The sequence below is a fragment of the Ovis canadensis genome, chromosome 15, assembly GCF_042477335.2.
Source record: "Ovis canadensis isolate MfBH-ARS-UI-01 breed Bighorn chromosome 15, ARS-UI_OviCan_v2, whole genome shotgun sequence".
Lineage (NCBI taxonomy): Eukaryota > Metazoa > Chordata > Mammalia > Artiodactyla > Bovidae > Ovis > Ovis canadensis.
Genome location: NC_091259.1, coordinates 25,274,002 through 25,298,816, shown reverse-complemented (window position 1 = coordinate 25,298,816; position 24,815 = coordinate 25,274,002). Strand labels below are relative to the sequence as shown.

At 40.5% G+C, this 24,815-nt stretch overlaps 1 protein-coding gene across 1 annotated transcript in view; it reads right to left on the bottom strand.

The window, feature by feature from the left end:
- RAB39A (RAB39A, member RAS oncogene family) overlaps positions 1 to 24,374 on the bottom strand; it is a 34,748-nt gene extending 10,374 nt beyond the window's left edge. Inside the window, exon 1 of the mRNA XM_069554945.1 lies at positions 23,987 to 24,374. Coding sequence (XP_069411046.1) covers positions 23,987 to 24,213 — 227 coding nt within the window. The 5' untranslated portion in view covers positions 24,214 to 24,374. The remainder of the gene's footprint in view (positions 1 to 23,986) is intronic.
- Positions 24,375 to 24,815: the final 441 nt, after the last annotated feature.

The following is a 24,815-nucleotide window of genomic DNA, read 5'->3' as shown; positions in this document are numbered from 1 at the left end:
TAACCAGTTTATGTCATCTCCTCAATGACTATGTCATTCTTTTAAAGATTGTGACCTGCCTACTTCTCTCCTGTCTCAATTTCATATATTAATACACAATGCTCCCAAGATTCATCCTTATTGTAGCATATGACAAGGTTTCTTTTTCTTTTTTATGGCTGAATGATTTTCAATTGTATGTATATACCACATTTTCTTTATCCATTCATCTCAAAATTTATTCCTACATGTATATTTACTTTAGAATAGAAAAGGAAAAAGGTTGTCTTGTTTATGTAAACATTTTAAAGTGTTTAATCATTCTCTCTAATTTCTTTTCCTGAAATATATATAGACAAATTAAATTGAGAGCACTGGAGTTTGCTTACATTTATAGAGTTACTTAATATATGGGCAATGCAACCAAGTGTAAATGAGATCTTATATTTTATTATTATGAACTTTATAGGATGTGCACTAGCCTCATTCTATTTGTGCAAAAGCAACAAAACATAGAACACTTGCTGACTTTACTTGGGTAAAATGAGCCAGTTGTTCCATTCTGGAAAGGCCCTTCCTGCGGCTTTGCCAACTGCCGAACAGGCATTTGGAAGATGGAAGTACTTTGATGTCAAAAGACTGTTGGCAGCAAGCAGCCTACAAATGCAATAGCTTTGGGAGTGCCTTTTTCACCATGACATTACATTCCTATTGCCCTTCTGGGAATAGTCATTGTGTTGATGCTTTATTTACCTGCTTCACTTGCCTTGTAATCCAGGCCCTTAGGACTGCTTTCAAGAGACCAAAACACATCTCCCCCTCTCCTCTTATTATTACTGACTTTAATCGTCCCTGCTCTTGCCTCCTGAAATGTGTTAAGTTGCTTCAGTAGCGTCTAACTCTTTGCAACCCCATGGACTGTAGCCCGCCAGGCTCCTCTGTCCATGGAATTCTCCAGGCAAGAATACTGGAGTGGGTTGCCGTTCCCTTCTCCATGGGATCTTCCTGACCTAGGGATTGAACCAGGTTCTCCTGCATTACAGGAAGATTCTTTACCGTCTGAGTTACCAGGGATGACTTCTGAAACTTGGGGCTTATAACTTAGGATATCTTTTTTCATACATATAAATATTAAAATTCTCTTTCTTTGTATAATTCCAAGGTCTTTTCATCAAAAATCAAATTTGTGGTTGGAGGCTATATGTAATATTGACAATACCCAATGGCCACATTCTCTCTTTGAATATAGGAATTAATTCCCCTGTGACCATCTTTTTTTTTTTCCCCCTTTTACCACAGATCATCATTTTATGATAGTGAGGTTTTCTTATCACCCTCCCCCCCAGAATGGTCTGTTCACCTTGTATCCTCTATTTTCCTCTGTAGTAATTAACCCATTCTAATGTCTATATAATTTTTCCAACTTATTTGGTTATAGCCTATCTCCCCTCATTAGAAAATAAGCTGCACAAGAGCAAAGATTTTTTTCAGTCTTTGGTACATTGTATCCTAGTGTCTAAAACAAAAATGGGCATGTGTGAGGCCTATTGCGAGTTGAAAATAAATAAACAACTGAATTAGTAAGTTCAGACTCTGTAAGGCTATCCCCAGGCGGCATGCAAATAATAAGCAAATGGGAGACTAACAGAGGCAAATATAAAAGAGCTTATCTCCTTTTGATATTTATAGTGGGGATTCATGAAATAGGCCAAATAACAGAGGAGAAGAGGGCTGAATAACAGCACACACTATAAACATATAGGTGAAATAATTCACCTTTTCTAAAGAATTACTGTATTTAAATTGGTAGTAATTCAAATTGTCCTCTGTAATGGATTCTAGATGGTAGACATGTCATGTGAAAATCCAAATAATTTATTTAGAAATTAATGAGGAATGTTTTAGCTTCACCATGTGTCTATAAGGTAATAATGAAAGATGCTTATTTTCCATTTGGTACGGTACCAGAAAGTGTAGAAAAGACTAGCACTTATTCTGAAACTTTCTGGCATCCTTTTGCAGAACAAAAATGAGATGATGACAGCGTCTCGTGATGTTTGATCTTCCGTGTAACATAATGCATTATGTGATTTAATGTAAGTAAAGAACATTTTCTCTTGGGTTATAATCCTCCTACCATTTTGTGACTTCTGTTTCCATACGACTCTCTCAATATTGCTTCATTTCATGTGACTTTGTATATCTCTCCACATTTTATAATTTATGTTGGTGTTTATCCTTTTCTCATTTCATTCTATATCTGAAATTATGCAGCTTTTATTTTCAAGAAATTAGAATAGGTTGTTCTTTTCTATTCTTTTTCTAAATTCATGTTTTCATCAAAGTTAACTGCATACTTATAGAACATCCTTATTTTTCCTATTCCCCAAACCCGCCAATACTGTATCATTATATCATAATTATAGAAAGATCATTTCTTGGCATTTGGTTATTCTGACCATGTAAACTTTTCAATGCTGAGCCCCGAAACAAACTATGATTTCTTTTCCCAATAATTACCTTGCATATTAATCAAGATAGACCAGACTATGCTACAGTAAGAAATAACCCACCTCTTGATAGGAAGAAGATTAAAAAAAAAATCTAGGCTGTATTTTAAAACTATCATATGTGAGTTCTGCTCAAATTTATTGGCCAGAAATAGTCATATGATTCTAAGTGCAAGAGGGAAAGGAAATATATTCCTCCCATGTGTCCAGAGGGAAAGACACATCAGATAATGAGTGAGCCCTCTCTACCACATTTTTTCCCCTTCTTCTTCTTTTTTTTTTTTTTTTTGCTAAAACTTCCATGCAGGCCTCAATAATCCAACCCCAAACTCTGCCAGTTTCCATCTTTTAGAAAGTTCATTCCTGTTAGCTTATCTGTCAATTTCACCTTCTTGAGGATTCTCTCCTACAATCTTCTGCCCTGCTTCAATCAATCTGGCCTGGTTGTCCTTGGTATCTGGGGCAGAGAAAGCATCCTGATCTCCCTTCACCATTTTCTAGGGCATTTCCTTTGCTTTTCTTTAGAAATAAATCTCCTGGGCCTTGTAGCCCATGTCTTCATTCATAGTTCATTCTTTTACATGCAAGTGTGTGCTTGTCTGTGTTTATATACATTGAGAGAGATAGAGCACATCTTCAAGCACCTTCCTAAAAAAGATGCATGAGGGAGACTGGTTTAAGATGGCGGAGTAGAAGGATGGGTGCTCAAGTCCTCCTGTGAGTGCACCAAAATTGCAACTAGCTGTTGACCAACCATCAACAGGAAGATGCTGGCACCCACCAAAAAAAGACCCCATAACCAAAGACAAAGGAGAAACCACAACAAGATGGTAGGAGGGGCACAATCATGATCAAATCAAATCCCATACCCACCAGGTGGGAAACCCACAAATTAGAGAATATTACCAAAGAAGTTCTGCCACTGTTGTGAAGGTTCTGAGCCCTATGTCAGGCTTCCCAGCCTGGGTATCCAGCAAAGGGACTAGAAGTCTCCAGTGAAGCTGATTTTGAAGGCCAGCAGGATTTGATGACAGGACTCCCACAGGACCAGGGGAAACAGAGACTCCACTCTAGGAGGGCACACACACACACACAAATCTTGCATGCCCCAGGACCCAGGGGAAAGGGGCAGTGACCCCACAGGAGACTGAACCACATCTACTTGTTAGTGTTTGAGGGTCTCCTGCAAAGTTGTGGATCAGCAGTGGCTCGCTGCACGGATGGGGGCACTGGCAGCAGTAGTCCTAGGAGGTGCCCCTTGGTGTGAGCCCTCTTGTAGGCTGCCATTAGTCCTACCATGGCAGCTTCTCAGGTGGCTCTACTGGTAAAGAGCCTGCCTGCCAATGAGAGAGACAGAAGAGACATGGGTTTGATCCCTGGGTTGGGAAGATCACCTGGAGGAGGATATGGCAACCCACTCGTTTTCTTTCCTGGAGAATCCCATGGACAGAGGAGCCTGGCGGGCTACAGTCCATGGGGCTGCAAAGAGTAGGACATAAGTGAAGTGACTTAGCATGAAGGGCTTTTAGACTCCAGGGCTGGATAATCTCAGGGCAAACTAATAAGGAGGGAGTGCAGCCCCACCCATTAGCAGATAATTGGATTAAGAGCACAGCCCTGTCCACTACAGCAAGACCCAGTTTTTCCCACAATCAGTACCTCCCATCAGGAAGCTTACACCAGCCTTAGCCTCATCCACCAGAGGGCAGACAGAAGAAGCCAGAAGAACCATGATCCCACAATGGTTAGAACAAAAACTGCATTAAAGAAAGTTAATCAGGATGAAAAAGCAGAGAGTTATGTCCCACATGAAGCAACAAAACAACTAAATGAAATGGCGATAAGCAATCTTCCAGAAAAAGAATTCAGAATAATGATAGTGAAGATGACCCATGATCTCAGGAAAAGAATGCAAAGGATGCAAGAAATGTTTGCCAAAAACCCAGAAGAACTATCAAGAACAGAGATGCATAATACTAGAAGGAATCAATAGCATAATAACTGAGGCAGAGGAACAGATAAGTGACCTGGAAGATAAAATGAAGAAATCACAGCCACAAAACAGAATATTACAAAATAAACAACAACAACAACCAAAAAAGAGATGAAGACAGCGTAAGAGACCTCTGAGACAACATTAAATGCACCAACATTCATATTTATAGGGGTCCCAGAAGGAGAAGAGAGAGAGAGAGAAAGGACCTGAGAAAATATTTGATGAGATAATTAGCTGAAAACTCCCCCAGCATGGGAAAAGAAATAGTCAGCCAAGACCAGGAAGTGAAGAGAGTACCAGGAAAGACAGACCCAAGAAGGAACATGCTGAGACACATAGTGATCAAGCTGATAAAAATTAAAGACAAAGATAAACTATTAAAAGAAATAAGGGAAAAATGACAAATAGCATATAAGCCAACTCCCATAACTTTCAGCTGATTTTTCAATAGAAACTCTCTAAGCCAGAAAGGAATAGGATGATATATTTACAGTGATAAAAGGAAAGAACCTACAATCAAGAATACACTACCCAGCAACACTCACCTTCAGATTTGATGAAGAAATTAAAAGCTTTCCAGACAAGCAAAAATTAAGAGAATTCAGCACCACCAAACCAGCTTTACAATAAATGCTAAAGGCACTTCTCCAGGCAGGAAACACAAAGAAGGAAAGAAAAAATAAACTCCAAACAGTTAAGAAAAGGGTAATAGGATCATATATATCAATAATTACCTTAAATGTATAACCGCGATGGTGTGATCACTCATCTAGAGCCAGACATCCTGGAATGTGAAGTCAAGTGGGCCTTAGAAAGCATCACTACAAACAAAGCTAGTGGAGGTGATGGAATTCCAATGGAGCTATTTCAAATCCTGAAAGATGATGCTGTGGAAGTGCTGCACTCAATATGCCAGCAAATTTGGAAAACTCAGCAGTGGCCATAGGACTGAAAAAAGTCAGTTTTCATTCCAATCCCAAAGAAAGGCAATGCCAAAGAATGCTCAAACTACCGCACAATTGCACTCATCTCACATGCTAGTAAACTAGTGCTCAAAATTCTCCAAGCCAGGCTTCAGAAATATGTGAACCATGAACTTCCAGATATTCAAGCTGGTTTTAGAAAAGGCAAAGGAACCAGAGATCAAATTGCCAACATCCGCTGGATCATGGAAAAAGCAAGAGAGTTCCAGAAAAACATCTGTTTCTGCTTTATTGACCATGCCAAAGCCTTTGACTGTGTGGATCACAATACACTGTGGAAAATTCTGAAAGAGATGGGAATACCAGACCACCTGACTTGCCTCTTGAGAAACCTGTATGCAGGTCAGGAAGCAACAGTTAGAACTGGGCATGGAACAACAGACTGGTTCCAAATAGGAAAAGGAGTACATCAAGGCTGTATATTGTCACCCTGCTTATTTAACTTCTATGCAGAGTACATCATGAGAAACGCTGGACTGGAAGAAGCACAAGCTGGAATCAAGATTGCTGGGAGAAATATCAATCATCTCAGATATGCAGATGACACCACCCTTATGGCAGAAAGTGAAGAGGAACTAAAAAGACTCTTGATGAAAGTAAAAGAGAGTGAAAAAGTTGGCTTAAAGCTCAACATTCAGAAAACGAAGATCATGGCATCTGGTCCCATCACTTCTTGGGAAATAGGTGGGGAAACAGTGGAAAGAGTGTCAGACTTTATTTTGGGGGGCTCCAAACTCACTGCAGATGGTGACTGCAGTCATGAAATTAAAAGATGCTTACTCCTTGGCAACCCACTCCAGTATTCTTGCCTGGAGAATCCCATGGACTGAGGAGCCTGGTGGGCTGCAGTCCACAGGGTCACAAAGAGTCAGACATGACTGAGTGACTTTACTTACTTACTTACTTACTTACTCCTTAGCAGGAAAGTTATGACCAACCTAGACAGCATATTAAAAAGCAGAGACATTACTTTGCCAACAAAGGTCCATCTAGTCAAGGCTATGGTTTTTCCAGTGGTCATGTATGGATGTGAGAGTTGGACTGTGAAGAAAGCAGAGCGCCGAAGAATTGATGCTTTCGAACTGTGGTGTTGGAGAAGACTCTTGAGAGTCCCTTGGACTGCAAGGAGATCCAACCAGTCCATCCTAAAGGAGATCAGTACTGGGTGTTCATTGGAAGGACTGATGCCTCATGCGAAGAGTTGACTCATTGGAAAAGACTCTGATGCTGGGAGGGACTGGGGGCAGGAGGAGAAGAGGACGACAGAAGATGAGATGGCTGGATGGCATCACCGACTCGATGGTCATGAGCTTGGGTGGACTCCGGGAGTTGGTGATGGATAGGGAGGCCTGCCGTGCTGCTATTCATGGGGTCGCAAAGAGTCGGACACGACTGAGTGACTGAACTGAACTGAACTGAACCTTAAATGTAAATGGATTAAATGCACCAGCCAAAAGACATAGACTGGCTGAGTGGATACAAAAACAAGACCCTATATATGCTGTCTACAAGATATCCACCTCAGACCTAGGGTCATTTACAGACTGAAAGTAAGGGGATGGGAGAAAGTATTTGATGCAAATGGAAATCGAAAGAAAGCTAGAATAGCAATACTCATATCAGACAAAATAGACTTTAAAACAAAGACTGTTATAAGAGAATTGAAGGACACTACATAACGATCAAGGGATCAATCCAAGAAGATATAACCATTATAAATATATATGCATCCAACACAGGAGCATTTCAATATGTAAGGCAAATACTAACAACCATAAAAGGAGAAATCAACAGTAATACAATAATAGTGGATCACTTTCATCAATGGACACATCATCCAGACAGAAAATTAATAGGGAAACACACTTTACACCTGATGAACTTAACTGGTATTTACAGAGCATTCCATCCAAAAATAGCAGGCTACACATTTTTCTCAAGTGCACAAGAAAGGTTCTCCAGGATTCACCACATGCTGGGCCACAAAGTGAGCCTTTAAGAAAACTGAAATCATGTCAGGCATCTTTTCTGATCACAATGTTATGAAATTAGAAATAGAAGGACTGATGCTAAAGCTACAATACTTTAGCAACCTATAACCAAAGAATCCCACTCCTGGGCATGTATCTGGAGAAAACATGGTCCAAAAGGATACATGCACCCCAATGATCATTGCAGCATTGTTTACAATAGCCAAAACATGGAAGCAACCTAAATGCCCAACAACAGAGGAATAGATAAAGATTTGGTACATATAAAAAATGGAATATTACTCAGCCATTAAAAAGAATGAAATAATGCTATTTGCAGCAACATGGGTGGACCTAGAGATTGTCATACTGAGTGAATTAAGTCAGATAGAGAAGGAGAAATATCATATGATATCCCTTAATGTAGAATCTAAAAAGAAATAACACAAATGAACTTACAAAACGCAAACAGACTCACAGACTTAGAGAACGAACTATGGTTGCCAGGGGAAAGGATGAGAGGAAGGGATAATTAGGGAGTTTGGGATGGACATGTGCACACACTATATTTAAAATGGATTACCAACAGGGACATAGTGTACAGTACAGGGAACTCTGCTCAGTGTTATGTGGTAGCCTGGAAGGGAGAGGAGTTTCAGGAAGAATGGATACATATATATGTATGGCTGAGTCACTTTCCTGTTTACCTGAATCACAACATTGTTAATTGGCTATACCCTAAAACAAAATAAAAAGCTTAAAAAAAAAAAAAGATACATGAGGAAAAAAAGATGCATGAGGTAGTATTTTGAAGTTTTGCATGTTTTTATTCTGTTTTCACAGTTGAATGGTCAGACACAGAACTCTTTCAGCATTTTGAAGGCTTTCCATTGCCTTCAAGGTTCAATTGTTGTTTATAGGAAATATGAAGTCAATCTGATTCCTGATCTTTTTTATGTGACCTATTACCTATTATCCATATCCCTTCCCTGCCCTACTCCAGAAGTTTGTAGGAACTTTTCTGTGGCCCCAGGGTCTAGAATTTCATGACAATGTTCCTTAGAATGTGTCTACTTTCATCTATTGTGCTGGACTCTTCTAATCTGAAAACTCAGGTCCCTACATCTTGGAAATATTTTTAAAATTGCTTCACTGATCATTTCTTTCCTGTTTTTTTCTGCTCCATTTTTCTGGAATGCCTGTTGCGTTTTTACTGAACCTATTGGAACAGTCCTCTAAGGAAAAAAAAAATGTGTGTGTGTATATATATATATATATATATATATATTCTTTTTCCTATTTTCTAAGTCTTTTTCCTTTTGTCCTATTTTTTGAGAGAATTCCCCAATCTTATATTGAGTGTTTTACTTTTTTCTATTGTGTTTCCAAAAGCTTTTTTCTCAGAATATTCTTTTGAAAAAACAGTATCTATTCTTCTTTTATGATTTCAATATTTTCCTATTTTCCCTCTGAGAAAATTAAAGACAGGGTTTTTGGGGGGCAGAGGGGTTGTACTTCTGAAACATTCCTTTCTCCCTTATCAAATTTGTTTTTCTGGTTGCTTTTGGCTTCTGTTTATTTCAGTTTCTAGATTTCATATTTTGGATTTCCTAATATTTCTTGTAATCTTTCATTGAGACTAAAAGCCTAACTCATAAGATGATCAGGATGGATCATTTAGTTGAGGAACTGCTAATGCTGGTATCTTAAGTCTTTCTTCTTGGCCTGGTCAAATTCTTCTGAAATGATTTCACCAATGTTCTGTTTGAAGGGTGAAGGTCTGATTGTCAGCATTCTGGAAGCTAAGACAGGGAAGGAAGCTAGACAGTCTTAGCATGGAACATGCATATATTCACTTAAAGTCCTTACTTTTAATAAGGGATCTCAACCTCAATTATGCCTGATCATTTCAGTAAGAGATTCTATGTTTAACTTTTTCAAAGAATAAATTTCTAGTTTTTTGCCAATATGCAGGAAGAGGAAGTCAACTGTTGCACGGAATGGTGGTGGGGATGTGAGGACCCAATCTTTCTTAAACAGATTGACAATCAATGATCCCTATTCAGAAGTATCCCTAATTCAGAAGTATCTGGTATCACCAGTTCCTGGGTCTTTAGAGGACTCAATGATATATACTGGTTTGGTTTTTCACTTTTCCCACCCCCTGGCTTAGAAGCTAATTTTCTTTAAATTGCTAATTCATGTATCATTCCTCCATCTGCTTCCTTACTTCAATTTTTTTTTTTCCTGTTGTCTTGTTACCTATTCTTGCTAGAATCTATGGTTAAAAACCAAAACTGTCACTTTAGTGAGGTTTCAGAAAAAAAGCTAAAAAAGGCATAATTACTCAATCTGCTGTCATTACTGGAAGCCACTTCTTCCAGTTTATTGTCATTGCTTCCTATTGTTATTTCTCTTACTACTGACATATCCTTCATGTCCCAGCAGCAAGGACCACATTCTTTCAGATGCATCCTCTGAAACAAGCCCTCACCCTACACACAGAAGACAATTTCTCCCTTTGTTCTGCCACCAGAACTTATTTTAGTACTTAGCAGCCTTTATTCCAATTATTTATCTTTCTTTGCTATGAGTCTGTGAGAAAGATCTCTAATTGTCCCTCCAGGGTCTATTCTCCCTGTCTTCTTTTAGTAACAGAACTCCATGAGTTTTTGCTTGCACACAGCAACTCATATAGAAACTATATTTCCCCAGTTTTCTTACAGTTAGTTTTGGCATATCACTAAGTTTGGACTAATGGAACATGATAAATTACATGTGCAGTCTGAGGTTCATCTGCTTAAAGAAGCCATTTGCCCTAGGCTGCTTCTTTTTCCTTCTTGCTTGTTAGGAATGGCAATGACTGGAAAACTCTGGAAACTGATATTGAGGAAGAGTCACCTAGATAGTCCAGAACTGCTCATGCTGGACCATTAACACAGGGGAGAGAGAAACAAAATTCTGTATCATTTAAGGTACCATATTTGGCCAGTTTCTGGATTGCAATGTAGTTTGTACTCTATCCAGGATAGAGACAACATGGACCTTGAACGTGAGACTACATCTTATTTATTTTTACATCTATTTTTGTATAGTGCCTTGTATCCAGTTAATATAAATAGATGCATAGATTTCCACAGGAGACCATCATCCTGATGGATTTCAGTTTCTCTCAAAAAAAAAAAAAATAGAAAGCTAGTTCATAGTACTTTTGAGATTTTAGGACACCATAGCCAGTATTTGCTTTTGGCTTTGCTTAATACCCAGTATCTTTCCTTGTTTATCAAGGCAAAAAACTTTATATATATTCTTCTGTTGCAGTGGGTTGGGTTCATTCCTGTTTCTAAGTGTGGCAGTGCAGACACTGAGCACAGCATGCAGGGGAGAGTTGATTTGCTGTTGCGGCCACAAGTGTTTGCTGTCAGTTATCAGTACCACTTCTATTATGTAAAGCTATTTCTCCTTTTGTTTCTGAATATAGCAGAAAAATAACAGTTTGAGTAGACACAGTAATTAACTTGGATCTATAGAGATGGGAGTGGGGTGGGGTTGTACACAAAATATTTTTCAGGGGAGAAACTACATGGAGCTGAGGTGAACGTCACTCACTCATGACCGACTCTTGGCGACCCATGGCCAAACAGTCCCTGGAAGTCTCCAGGCCAGAATACTGGAGTGGATAGCCTTTCCCTGCTCCAGGGGATATTCTCAACCCAGGGATCGAACCAGGGTCTCCTGCGTTGCAGGCGAATTCTTTACCAGCTAGCTATCCGGGAAGCCGAAAAGTGAAAGTGAAAGTCGCTCAGCCATGTCTGACTCTTTGCCTCCCCATGGACTATACAGTCCATGGAATTTTCTTGGATTTTATTTTCAATTCAACTCTCACTAATTTACCTTGCCTCCAATAGATCTCTCCTATACAATTAGTTATACCTTCTCTTCCACTTCTAATTCTCTTTTCAGAGTCTATCCTCCAGTCCTATCAAATATGTCTTAAATTTCATCTCATATTTGCTTCATTAACCTTTTATTTCCTACTCCCCAAACCTTTCTGTAGCCCTCAAAACAAGTGAAGGAACCTTTTAATTTTGAAACAGAGACCTGACGAAGTCATCCAGAAGCACTAGCAAAAGAGAGAGAGGGCTTCCCTGGTGGCTCAGCTAAAGAATTCGCCTGTCAGTGCAAGAGACATGGGATCAATCCCTGACCCAGGAAGATCCCACATGCCATGGAACAACTAAGCCCGTGTGCCACAACTACTGAGCCTGTGCTCCAGAGCTTGGGAGCCACAACTACTGAGCCCAGGTGCTACTAAAGTCTGCACACCCGAGACCGTGTGCTCTGCAACAAGAGAATCCACCGCAATGAGAAGCCTGGGCACCACAACCACAGAGCAGCCACTGCTCACTGCAATTAGAGGAAAACCTGTGCAGCAACAAAGACCTAGCACAGTCAAAACTAAAATTATAAATAATTTTTACAAAGAGAGAATCAAATGAGAGAAGAAACCATGAGACGTTCTCAAATATATTCTAAAATTTAAGGAATTGCCTACACTTTTTCTTTGAAGTGTTCTCTCTATTAATTCAGTTCAATTCAGTTCAGTCGATCAGTCATGTCTGACTCTTTACGACCCCATGGACTGCAGCATGCTAGGCCTCCCTTCCCATCACCAACTTCCCGGAGCTTACTCAAACTCATGTCCATCATGTCAGTGATGCCATCCAACCATCTCATCCTCTGTTGTTCCCTTCTCCTCCCGCCTTCAATCTTTCTCAGCATTGCAGTCTTTTCCAAAGAGTCAGTTCTTCCCGTCAGGTGGCCAAAGTATTGGAGTTTCAGCTTCAGCATCAGTCCTTCCAATGAACAACCAGGACTGATCTCCTTTAGGATGGACTGGTTGGATCTCCTGGCAGTCCAAGGGACTCTCAAGAGTTTTCTCCAACACCACAGTTCGAAAGCATCAATTCTTCGGCACTCAGCTTTCTTTACGGTACAACTCTCATATCGATACATGACCACTGGAAAAACCATAGCCTTGACTAGATGGACCTTTGTTGGCAAAGTAATGCCTCTGCTTTTGAATATGCTATCTAGGTTGGTCATAGTTTTTCTTCCAAGGAGCAAACGTCTTTTAATTTCATGGCTGCACTCACCATCTGCAGTGATTTTGGAGCCCCCCCAAAATAAAGTCTGACACTGTTTCCATTCCCCCCCCCATCTATTGCCATGAAGTGATGGGACCAGATGCCATGATCTTCGTTTTCTGAATGTTGAGCTTTAAGCCAACTTTTTCACTCTCCTCTTTTACTTTCATCAAGAGGCTTTTTAGTTCCTCTTCACTTTCTGCCATAAGGGTGGTGTCATCTGCATATCTGAGGTCATTGATATTTCTCCCAGCAATCTTGATTCCAGCTTGTGCTTAATCTAGCCAGGCATTTCACATGATATACTCTGCACAGAAGTTAAATAAGCAGGGTGACAATATACAGCCTTGACGTACTCCTTTCCCTATTTAGAACCAGTCTGTTGTTCCATGTCCAGCTCTAACTGCTGCTTCCTGATCTGCATACAGATTTCTCAGGACACAGGTCAGGTGGTCTGGTATTCCCATCTCTGTCAGAATTTTCCACAGTTGTGATCCACACAGTCAAAGGCTTTGGTGTAGTCAATAAAGCAAAAGTAGATGTTTTTCTGGCACTCTCTTGCTTTTTCAATGATCCAGTGGATGCTGGCAATTTGATCTCTGGTTCCTCTGCCTTTTCTAAATCTAGCTTGAACATCCGGAAGTTCACGGTTCACATACTATTGAAACCTGGCTTGGAGAATTTTAAGCATTACTTTGCTAGTGTGTGAAATGAGGGCACTTGTATGATAGTTTGAACATTCTTTGGCATTGCCTTTCTTTGGGGTTGGAATGAAAACTGACCTGTTTCAGTCCTGTGGCCACTGCTGAGTTTTCCAGATTTGCTGGCATGTTGAGTGCAGCATTTTCACAGCATCATCTTAGGATTTGAAATAGCTCAGCTGGAATTCCATCACCTCCACTAGCTTTGTTCGTAGTGATGTTTCCTAAGTAAGGCTCATTTGACTTCACATTCCAGGATGTCTGGCTCTACGTGAGTGATCACATCATCCTGGTTATCTGGGTCATGAAGATCTTTTTTGTATAGTTCTTCTATGTATTCTTGCCACCTCTTCTTAATATCTTCTGCTTCTGTTAGGTCCATATTTTTATTTCTATCCTTAATTGTGCTAATCTTTGCATGAAATGTTCCTTTGTTGTCTCTGATTTTCTTGAAGAGATCGCTAGTCTTTCCCATTCTATGTAATGGGACTCTGGGTTGGGAAACACCATGTGTATCTTGGGTGTTTACAAAGTATATTAGAATATTAATATTATATTAAAGCTCTGAAAAATCTTGCACAATCCCAGCATTTTTAACAGTATTTGATCAAGGAAACTTTTACTTAAATTATACTTATTACTTTGAAAAATGCTACTCGGAAGAAAAATGATATGCAATGCCTAGAATTTGATAATCTATACTCTTATTTTTTTAATGTCTTCTCTTATAGCCAAGAAGTTCATAATATCTATTAACTCCCATTTGCAGTATTCTCTCTTGATCTCTCCTCAGAGAAGAGGGTTCAGTTCGGGCCACACACTATTCTTTTGTATTTCTGAGGCAGGAGTCTGTTATTAAGGCTGTTCTTTAGCCTTATCTGTTTCAAGCCATATCATACTATGTCCTACAAAACAGAGATACATTTGGAAAGGCTGAAGAATCAGATGAAAAACCACTTTTGATACAGGAAGATAATTTAGACAGAGATTCTGACCAATTACATAAAAAGGAGGGGGAAGAAACAGGCATATGCATGCATGCTAAATAGCTTCAACTGTGTCCAACTCTTTGTGACCCTAGACAATGTAGCCTACCAGACTCCTCTGTTCATGGAAATATCTCCAGGTAAGAATACTAAGCTATTTTCACAGCTTAAACTAAAAATATACTTTTAACTTTGAAGTGTACTGGACCTCTGTTTCACAATTTTCTGGAACTCCTATAGCTCAGAATAGTACTTCATTACATGAAGTGATTCCTTTCAGAAAACAATGGGTTTTTAATGATATTTGTTTCATGATAAGTGAGGTAGACTGTGTTGGGTAATAATTTTTTAAATGAACTCTGAATTACATATTGTCAGAATTGAATAAAAGTTACTGACATTTGGAGGCAGAGTTATTAGTATCATAAAGTATAGGCTTTGTAGAATTTCACTTCAGAAAGAATGAAAATATTTTATTGAAGTAAAATCTGATGTTCTCTGGTGTGTGTGTGTGTGTACCTCAGTATTATTTGAGTGGTTCACCTTTCTTTTCCACTACTTCACAGAACAGACTGGAAGAATGCAGATTTCTTCTAACTCAGTTAGGATGAGAATAACTGGCTCTTTGAAACATCAAAATAAATAATCTCAGATCATTCCAAGAAGTTGCTCTTTGAAGTTTAAGTAAAATGGCTATGGAGGATAAGTTGTTAAGAGATCTTTATATGCTATCAAAACTGACCAACAATAGGTAGAAATTTATTCTCTCTCTTTCTCTGAGACTAAGCAAAGCACTTTTCTTCATGGGAAAACTTTACTGAGTGATCCATATACTGACAACACTACTAATTTTTTTTCTAGCCGTTTCCTTGAAAGCTAAATGTGGGGCCAGCGTGTCAGAATAGGTGGTCATTGACACAGCATGATGAGAGGAAGCTCCAATACCCTTCAGCCACAGATTCACAACTCCACCAACAGGGAAACATTACCTCAAGATGATACAAGGTGGTCATTCTCTTTTAGAACAGAAATACCCCTAGAAGAACCCTTATTCTTTTAATATTTTTGTATCTCTTGATCTTCCAGCTACTTCTCTCTGAAGCTAGGATGGAGAAGTAAGGAATGGCTTTTCAACTGAGATGTGAGGGAAAATAGAAGAGTTGGTCAAGATCTTACTATTCAAAAACAGTAGGAAAGAAAAAGTAGGCAAGCACCAACGGCCCCAAGAATGCATTCTACTTTGCAATTTTGCCTACTGCTTGCCTAGGGTCTTCAAACACTGAAGTACAATATTTAGTCTACTTTATTTACAATATTTAGTTACTAAAGAGGATGTATAATTACCTTCATATACCAATATGTCATTGAGGTTATGGCTACATAGGAGAAATCAATTGATTCACTGAAGAAAAAGGAAATTAAGAAAACTAATCACAGGTTTTTGAAATTAATGGCTAGCTTCTTTTATTTTTTAATGGCTAGCTTCTTAACTGTGCTGAGTATGCAGTCACTCAAAATGGTCTGAATGTTCTGAATGGACAGCGAAAATAAATTTCAGCATATAAAAATACACTTGGCTACAAGGGTCATCTTTCCACATTCTGCTATACTTGTTAGAAATGATGCTGGCTTCTTTTTACATATCATTTTACTCTGAAACATGAGAAAGTATACATTTTGGGGTGACTGCTCACTTTTTTCTTCTGTGAATTTCTCTTTCCCAAAAAGTAGACTCCTACAGATTCATTTGCTTTGTATGACTCATAAAACATATCTCAATATTTGTATAATTCCTTGTATTTTATGTGGATATTATCTTAATAAACCCAACCCTAGGGGAGCTGACTCACTGGCCAATCAAAAATCAATGATATTTTTTCTTTTAAGAATTTGAATAAGAGGCTCAGGGACTGACACAGTCGGGAGCTTACAGCACTGGATAATGGAAATAGACTAGAGAGAAAATCCACAAACACATGTTAGAACACCTGTATGTTCACTGAGATTTTGCTTCTCACGAAATCGGTATCATTTATAATTTATCCTTTATATCTAATCTAATATGGCTTTATTTCTGTTATTTACAACACAAATAATCTTAATCAAAACACTGTATTATCTGATCACGCAATACAAATAAAGCCCAGCTTTCTATTGCTTCTAATAACTCGAAACTACAGCAAACTGCAATGATTATAGCACTTAACTGCAAGCAATCTTTGTTCTGTTACCTATGTAATTATGAGCCCACCAATCCACTATCAGAAAATCTCTATTGACAATCATGAACCACAGTAAGGAGGGTGGAGATCAAATAAAGTTTCCTTAAAAAACAAAAACAGGACTTCCAGGGTGGTGCAGTGGTAAAGAATCTGCTTGCCAATGCAGGGGACATGGGTTTGATCCCTGGTCCAGGAAGATTCCACATGCTCCGGAGCAACTAAGCCCATGCCGCCACAACTACTGAGTCCATGCACCCCAGAGCCTACACACCCTATAGCCTGCATGCGGCAACTTCTGGCCTGGAGTGGTACAACTACTGAAGCCCATGCACCTAGGGCCTATGCTCCTGCCGACAAGAGAAGCCACCACAATGAGAAGCAAGTCCGCTGCAATGAAGAGTAGCCCCCACTTGCTGCAATGAGAGAAAGCCTGCACAAAGCAGTGAAGACCCAGTGCAGCCAAAACTAAACAATTAATTAAAAACAAAAGAAAGACCCATTTAGCTTAGAAATCTTAAATGATCTCTTAAGGAAAAATAAAAATGTTCATGATGCTTACTTTTAAAATTATGAACAGAAAACAAACCACTTTTAAATATTTACTTCATATGAATGTTTTGAAGTGAGAAAGGAGGAAACAGAGACATAAGGGAGGCAGAGGGATAAATAAGGAGAAATAAGCTAAAAAGAAATGAGATCAAAAAAGACACATTAAAATGAAACGAGAAGGTGGGAGGAAACTACGAGTAGAAACTGACAGATGAAGAGGTTAAAGGAAAATTAAAAAATAAGGAGTTTAAGGAAGGGTAAGACACATAAGGAAGAGAAAGATACACAGTAGAAGAGGAGCTAGAGGAAAAGGTTAACTAATATCTGCAGGTTTTCCATTGTTCCAAACTTCAAAAGTTTACTTGGTTCTGCTCAAAGAATGTGACTAAAGCAATTCATCAAAGGAGTTTCCCCCAAATTATACTAGTTAGAACACTACCAATCATAGATTTTCATATTTTAAGAATAGCCCTTCAAATAAATGGTGAAAATGCTAGTTTAATCAAAGGTAAATAGGTTTCTTTACTCAAGACTTCTTGGCGTCTTTGATATGAATTTTGTAAGAGAGAAATGGAATACAAGGATTTTCAAACTTATTTGATTAGAGAACCCATCCTTTAAAAAGAATCACATGGTCTGAGTGTTCTGCAGAACACACTTCGAGAAGCACTGCATTCAGTTCAGTTCACTTCAGTCACGTTTTACAACCTCTGGCTGTAATTGTAATACCCCAAAGGCCAGACAACATGAAATAAAAGGCCAAATTTGGCTTGAAGCTTCAGATTTTCTATCCCCACAGCTAATGTTGCTATAACTCATTTTATCTTCAGATTGCCTTATATGCTTTTCATGAGAAAAATTCAAAATTTATGTTCTTACATTTGGTGCTCTCTATATGTCTAGTCATATTTACACTTATTTATCCCTATTAATACTGTTAAACAATATTTTTATTTCCATTCCTGCTAAACTTCTTCCACTATGATGATTAAAAAATAGAAGTGGTGATTGTTAGTTTCACCCAGTGCCTGCAATGCTGAATCAATCTTCCCCTTTCCCCGAGTGCTGGGGAAGTGCTGCATAAGTGTGGTAGCCCTGTGGAAGTGTGGCCTTATGACCTCTTTCTCCTCAGTGAATTGAGAGCTGAAGTAATCTGCACCACACTGGCCTCACCTGCTTAAAGGAAACATTCCTTGATGTAGATCCTTTCTTTCCCCTCTCCCTGAACAGGCACAAAGTGTGCCTACAACCCAGCTTTGTCCACAGAGATGATGGTAATGTTCTAGGGATGGTAGGAAAGTAAGAGAGAAGGCATCTGAATGATGGTCCTGAATGACGGACCACTTACCTTGAGACTGTTAAACAGGAGAGAAATGAACTATCGTTAAATAAGGCACTGATGGGTGGAAACAGTGTCAGACTTTATTTTTCTGGGCTCCAAAATCACTGCAGATGGTGACTGCAGCCATGAAACTAAAAGACGCTTATTCCTTGGAAGAAAAGTTATGAGCAACCTAGATAGCATATTGAAAAGCAGAGACATTACTTTGCCAGCAAAGGTCCATCTAGTCAAGGCTATGGGTTTTCCAGTGGTCATGTATGGATGTGAGACTTGGACTGTGAAGAAAGCTGAACACCGAAGAATTGATGCTTTTGGACTGTGGTGTTGGAGAAGACTCTTGAGAGTCCCTTGGACTGCAAGGAGATCCAACCAGTCCATTCTAAAGAAGATCAGTCCTGGGTGTTCTTTGGAAGGAATGATGCTAAAGCTGAAAGTCTGATACTTTGGCCACCTCATGCAAAGAGTTGACTCATTGGAAAAGACTCTGATGCTGGGAGGGATTGGAGGCAGGAGGAAAAGGGGACGACAGAGGATGAGATGGCTGGATGGCATCACAGACTCAATGGACGTGAGTTTGAGTGAACTCTGGTAGATGGTGATGGACAGGAAGGCCTGGCATGCTGCGATTCATGGGGTTGCAAAGAGTCGGACACGACTGAGCAACTGAACTGAACTGAATACAGTAATTTAACATTTATTCTGACTAAAACACAGTGTTAATAACAAAAACTGTAACAACTGAGTATTATGCTACAATTTAAAGATGCTCACATATTCATCATTTTTCTAAACTTTCTTCACATTGATTTTGTTCTCTTTTATTTTTTGTGACTAGTTACTGGCTACAAGCATATTAATATATGCTCTGAACTTTAAACACTAAGGCTTTATCAATTATTACTTTAATAAACCGGGGTTAAAAAAATGACCTAGAGTGAAAGTGAAAGTTGCTCAGTCCTGTTCTGACTGTTTGCAATCCCATGGACTGAAATTCTCCAGGCCAGAAAACTGGAGTGGGTAGCCTCTCCCTTCTCCAGGGGATCTTCCCAACCAAGGGATTGAACTCAGGTCTTCCACATTGCAGGCATATTCTTTACCAGCTGAACCACGGGGGAAGCCCGCCCCCGCCCCACCCCCCCAACATGAAAAAGATAACTTAAAGCTATTTATATCATAATCATCAGCTCACTATTTTGTTGTCCTCTAACACATTTGTTTATGCTTTTAAGCTATCTTCTGAACTGTCTAAAACCAATTTGTTTTTGTTTATATCTGATCACCAATCAACCTTCAAATAGAATGTAAATGGAATGTTTCCCACAAATTCTTGATTACAGTTAAACAGTATGATTATAACTAATGACAGGAGTATACATTCATGAACTAAATAGTACATGCACTTACTCAAAATAAGTATCTGTATTTTCTTAGAGGAAGGTACAGAATGATTTAACAATAACTTTAATGCAATTTTATGGAGAAATTGTTCTGCTAAATGAGAGAAAAGCAAGTATTTGGAGGCAGCTACTGATATATATGTGAATTTAGGAATACATCTTTGGTAAAGAGCCAAACAAAATATAGTATGACTCACTGTCAGTAAGTGTTCCCTAAATGTCCTTGCATTATTATGAGTGTTACTGTCTGATTTAAATGTGTGTGTGTGCTCAGTCATGTCCGACTCCTTGTGACCCCATGGACTATAGCCCACTAGCCTCCTGTGTCCATGGAATTTTCCAGGCAAGAATACTGGAGTGAGTTGCCATTTCTTACTCCAGGGGAATCTTCTCTACCCAGGGATCGAAACCTTGTCTCCTGAATTGGCAGGTGGATTCTTTACCACTGGACTACCTGGGAAGCCAGTTTAAATAGTATATATAAAATAAATGTACATTTTTCTTAAGGCAATAAAAAACAATGATGTATTTAGCAGAAAAGATCTTTAAAATCTAACAATTTAACCATCCCTTACAATAAGAGCTGCTTTTATGGATTAAAGACCTAAATGGAAGACCAGAAACTATAAAACTCTTAGAGGAAAACAAGGGCAGAACACTCTCTGATGTAAATCACAACAAGATCCTCTATGATCCACCTCCCAGAGTAACAGAAATAAAAACAAAAATAAACAAATGGGGCCCAGTTAAATTTAAAAGCTTTTGTACAATGAAGGAAACTATAAGCAAGGTAAAAAGGCAGCCTCCAGAATAGAAGAAAATAGCAGCAAACAAAACAACTGACAAAGAATTAATCTCCAAAATATACAAGCAGCTCATAAAGCTCAATACTGGAAAAATGACCCAATCAAAAAGTGGGCCAAGGAACTAAATAGACATTTCTCCAAAGAAGACATAGAGATGGCTAATAAAAACACGATAAGATGCTCAACATCACTCATTATTAGAAAAATGCAAAGCAAAACCACAATGAGGTATCATTTCACACAGGTCAGAATGGCCACCATCAAAAAGTCTACAAACAATAAATGCTGGAGAGGGTATGGAGAAAAGGCAACCCTCTTACACTGTTGGTGGGAATGCAAACTGGTACAGCCACTATGGAGAAAAGTGTGGAGATTCCTTAAATAACTGGGAATAGAACTGCCATGCTGCTGCTGCTGCTAAGTTGCTTCAGTCATGTCTGACTCTGTGCAACCCCATAGACGGCAGCCCACCAGGCTCCCCCGTCCCTGGGATTCTCCAGGCAAGAACACTGGAGTGGGTTGCCATTTCCTTCTCCAGTGCATGAAAGTGAAAAGTGAAAGTGAAGTCGCTCAGTTGTGTCCAACTCTTTGTGACCCCATTGACAGCAGCCCACCAGTCTCCTCTGTCCATGGGATTTGCCAGGCAAGAATACTGGAGTGGGCTGCCACTGCCTTCTCCGAGAATTGCCATAGGACTCAGCAGTCCCACCACTGGGTATACACACTGAGGAAACCAGAATTGAAAGAGACACATGTACCCCACTGTTCATTGCAGCACTCTTTACAATAAATAAGACATGGAAACAACGTAGATGTCCATCAGCAAATGAATGGATAAAGAAGTTATGGTACATATACACAATGGAATATTGCTCAGCTATAAAAAAAGAACACATTTGAGTTAGTTCTAATGAGGCAGATGAAACTGGAGCCTATTATACAGAGTGAAGTAAGTTGGAAAGAGAAACGCCAACACAGTATATTAACATATATATATGGTATTTAGACAGTAATGACAATCCTATGTGGAAGGCAGCAAAAGAGACACAGATGTAAAGAACAGACTTTTGCACTATGTGGAAGGAGGTGAGGGTGGGATGTTTTGAGAGAATAGCACTGAAACATGTATATTACCATATATGAAATAGATGACCAGTGCAAGTCCGATGCATGAAGCAGGGCACTCAAAGCCGATGCTCTGGGACAACCCATAGGGATGGGGTGGGGAGGGAGGTGGGAGGAAGGTTCAGGATGGGGGGACACATGTACGCCCATGGCTGATTCAATGTATGGCAAAAACTGTCACAGTATTTTAAAATAATTAGCCTCCAGTTAAAATAAAATAAATTAGGGGCTTCCCTTGTAGCTCAGTTGGTAAAGAATCTGCCTGAAGTGCAGGAGACCCAGGTTTGATTCCTGGGTTGGGAAGATCCCTTGGAGACGGAAATGGCAACCCACTCCAGTATCCTTGCCTGGAAAATCTCATGGACAGAGGGGCCTGGAGGGCTGCAGTTCATGGGGTTGCAAAGAGTTGGGCACGACTGAGCGACTAACACAACAACACAAAATAAATTAATTAATTTTTTTAAAAAGTTACTTTTAAGGAAAGTGTTTTAGACTCAAGAAGATTTTACTACCTATACTTCTTAATTATCAGTAGTTGCTAGAAGTTTAAGATATAAAGTTACGGTATAGAAGTTAAAGTATAAAGAACATGTTTTCACTATATTCACTTTAGTGGCTCAGAGGGTAAGGAGTCTGCCTGCAATGTGGGAGACCTGGGTTCGATCCCTGGGTCAGGAAGATCCCCTGGAGAAGGAAATGGCAACCCACTCCAGTATTCTTGCCTGGAAAATCCCATGGATGGAGGAGCCTGGCGGGCTGCAGTCCATGGGGTCACTAAGAGTAGGACATGACTGAGCAACTTCACTTCACTTTAGAGGGTAGAGCAAGAGCTATAGTAAATGCTTTTTACTGACCATGAAATATCTTAACGTTCATCTCTGACTGAGATCACAAGTGAATGAATTTGCTGTCAACCTTACAATGGTAAAACTGTAATGAATCTTAGAGATCATAATGACTCCATTTTACAGATGAGGAATTAGATTTTGACAAATTATTTTAAAGGAGGCTTTTTCTCTTTTTCTCAGCGAAGTACGCTGATCTCACTCAGAATGGGTGTTGGATGGGGTGAGGGGGAGCCATGTTTGGGAAGTATGGTTAAGAAGTACCAATTCCAAAAGCAGAAGACTACCAAATGTTTGCTTTAATGAGTTCCATTGGATAACAGAACCTTACAAGAGTCCCAAACACTACAGTATATCAGATCCCTTACCCTTCTCTAAAAAAAAAGTTCTTGAATCCTAAAAATTTTAAATGTGCCTCATATCTGATTCCATCTTAAATATCTAGGAAATGCATACAATTTACATTTAGTTTTTATTTGGCAGTCACTTTTGTGAAATCCTTCAGGGTTTCAATGAGCATGTAGAATGAGACTATTTATTTGTATTCCTCCTCCAAGTAGAAAAGTATTTTCTGATCTATTATCACCCTGGAACGTTAAGTACTTATTATGAATAAATTAAAGGAAAAGTTCCTAACAAATCTCAGTATGTACATCTCTCTTTTCTCCATCAAAGCACCAGTGATGACAAACTTCTAAAGACAACTCAATCCTTAAAAAACAATATCAATGAAACAAAAACTCCTCAGTTGTGTCTATGTCCTTGGTTGCTGTGCAAGACACACTCTCACGGGTCCTGGCCCTGTATTTCTGATGACCACATTCGGTGCTGTGAGATGTTCAGACCATTACCGCATTCATCTCCGTCTGCACGGTGCCCAATGAGCTCATGCTGTAATCTGGGCTGGAGCACTGCTTGCTGTGAAGCTAAACGGATCAATCATGAATCTGGGAATCCTTCTATGCAGTTCTCCGGGGCCGCATAGATGGGAAGCTGCTCGGTCAGAGGAGGAAAAGCGGAGCTTGGAGAAGGGTGGCCAGGTCAGGGCGTGCGCAGCGAGGGACGCTGAGTTTGGGGAGTAGGCAGCAGGAGAGCCGAAGAGTTGGGGATTAAAATGCCAGCAGGGCCAGAGCGCTGGGTAAGAGGAGCTGGTGAGGGTGACCTGGGTTCAGGCGGGAAAGGAAAAACGGAAAGGGGGCGCAGGAAATAGAAGCCAAAGAAAGAAGTGAGAAATTGCGGAGGAGGAAGTCGTCCCTGGAAGAGGAGGGGCAAAGGGGAAGCGAGAATGGAGTGTTTGCACTTTCGAGAGGGAAGGGCCAGAGCTGCTCCCGACTCGGGCCGGTGCGGCCAACGCTTAGGGAGGGGGCCCCAGGAGGACGGAGGGGGCGGTGCGGTCCCTGGGGAGGGTCCCAGCGCCCGGGGTCCTACCTGAACCGCTCCTGTCCCGCCGTGTCCCAGAGCTGCAGCTTTATCCTCTTGCCGGGCTCGATCTCCAGCAGGCGGGAGAAGAAGTCTACGCCGACGGTGGGGTCGCAGGCGGGGGAGCGCAGGCCAGGAAAGCGGCCCTGAGTGAAGCGGTGCAGGAGGCACGACTTTCCCACGGTGGAGTCCCCGATGACGATGAGGCGGAACTGGTAGATCCAGATGGTCTCCATCGCTCACGTGCCCAGCGGACTCTAAGGCCGCCCCACCCTCCTACCCGCCGCCGGGCAAATAAAGCGGCGGGAACTGTCCGTTCAGCACCTCCCCAGCGCCCGCCAGTCGGCTTCCAGCATATTCCTGCGGCTGCGGCCGCCACCAGGTCCCCGCCCTCTCTGGAGGGAGAGGCGGGGCCCGGCCGGGGAAGGGGCGTGGCTTCAGGCCAGGGGGCGGGGTAGGGCCGTGAGGAGGAAGCGGCGGGGCGGACTGGGGCGGGGGGCGCGGTATAGTCTAGCTGCTTGAGAACTCCCGCCCCCGACCTCTGTAAATCAGTTTTCCCCAAAGCTCACTGGGCGCTTTGGGTGTGGTGAAAGGACGTGACAGAGGCAATGACCAATGAAAATGAAAAAAGGTCTCAACTCTGGGAGGGTCAGCCAATGAAAAGTGAAAATCATTTTCTTTTACAGGCGTCAGGGCGGGCTCGTCAGATTCCGGCTCTGATTTTTGAAAATGTGGTTTCCACTTTCATCGGGTTTGACCAGCTCTGTGACCACTGTTGCTGAACCAGATATCTTTTCGCGGCTTTCTGCTCTCCATCCTTGTTGACTGCCACCTCCCA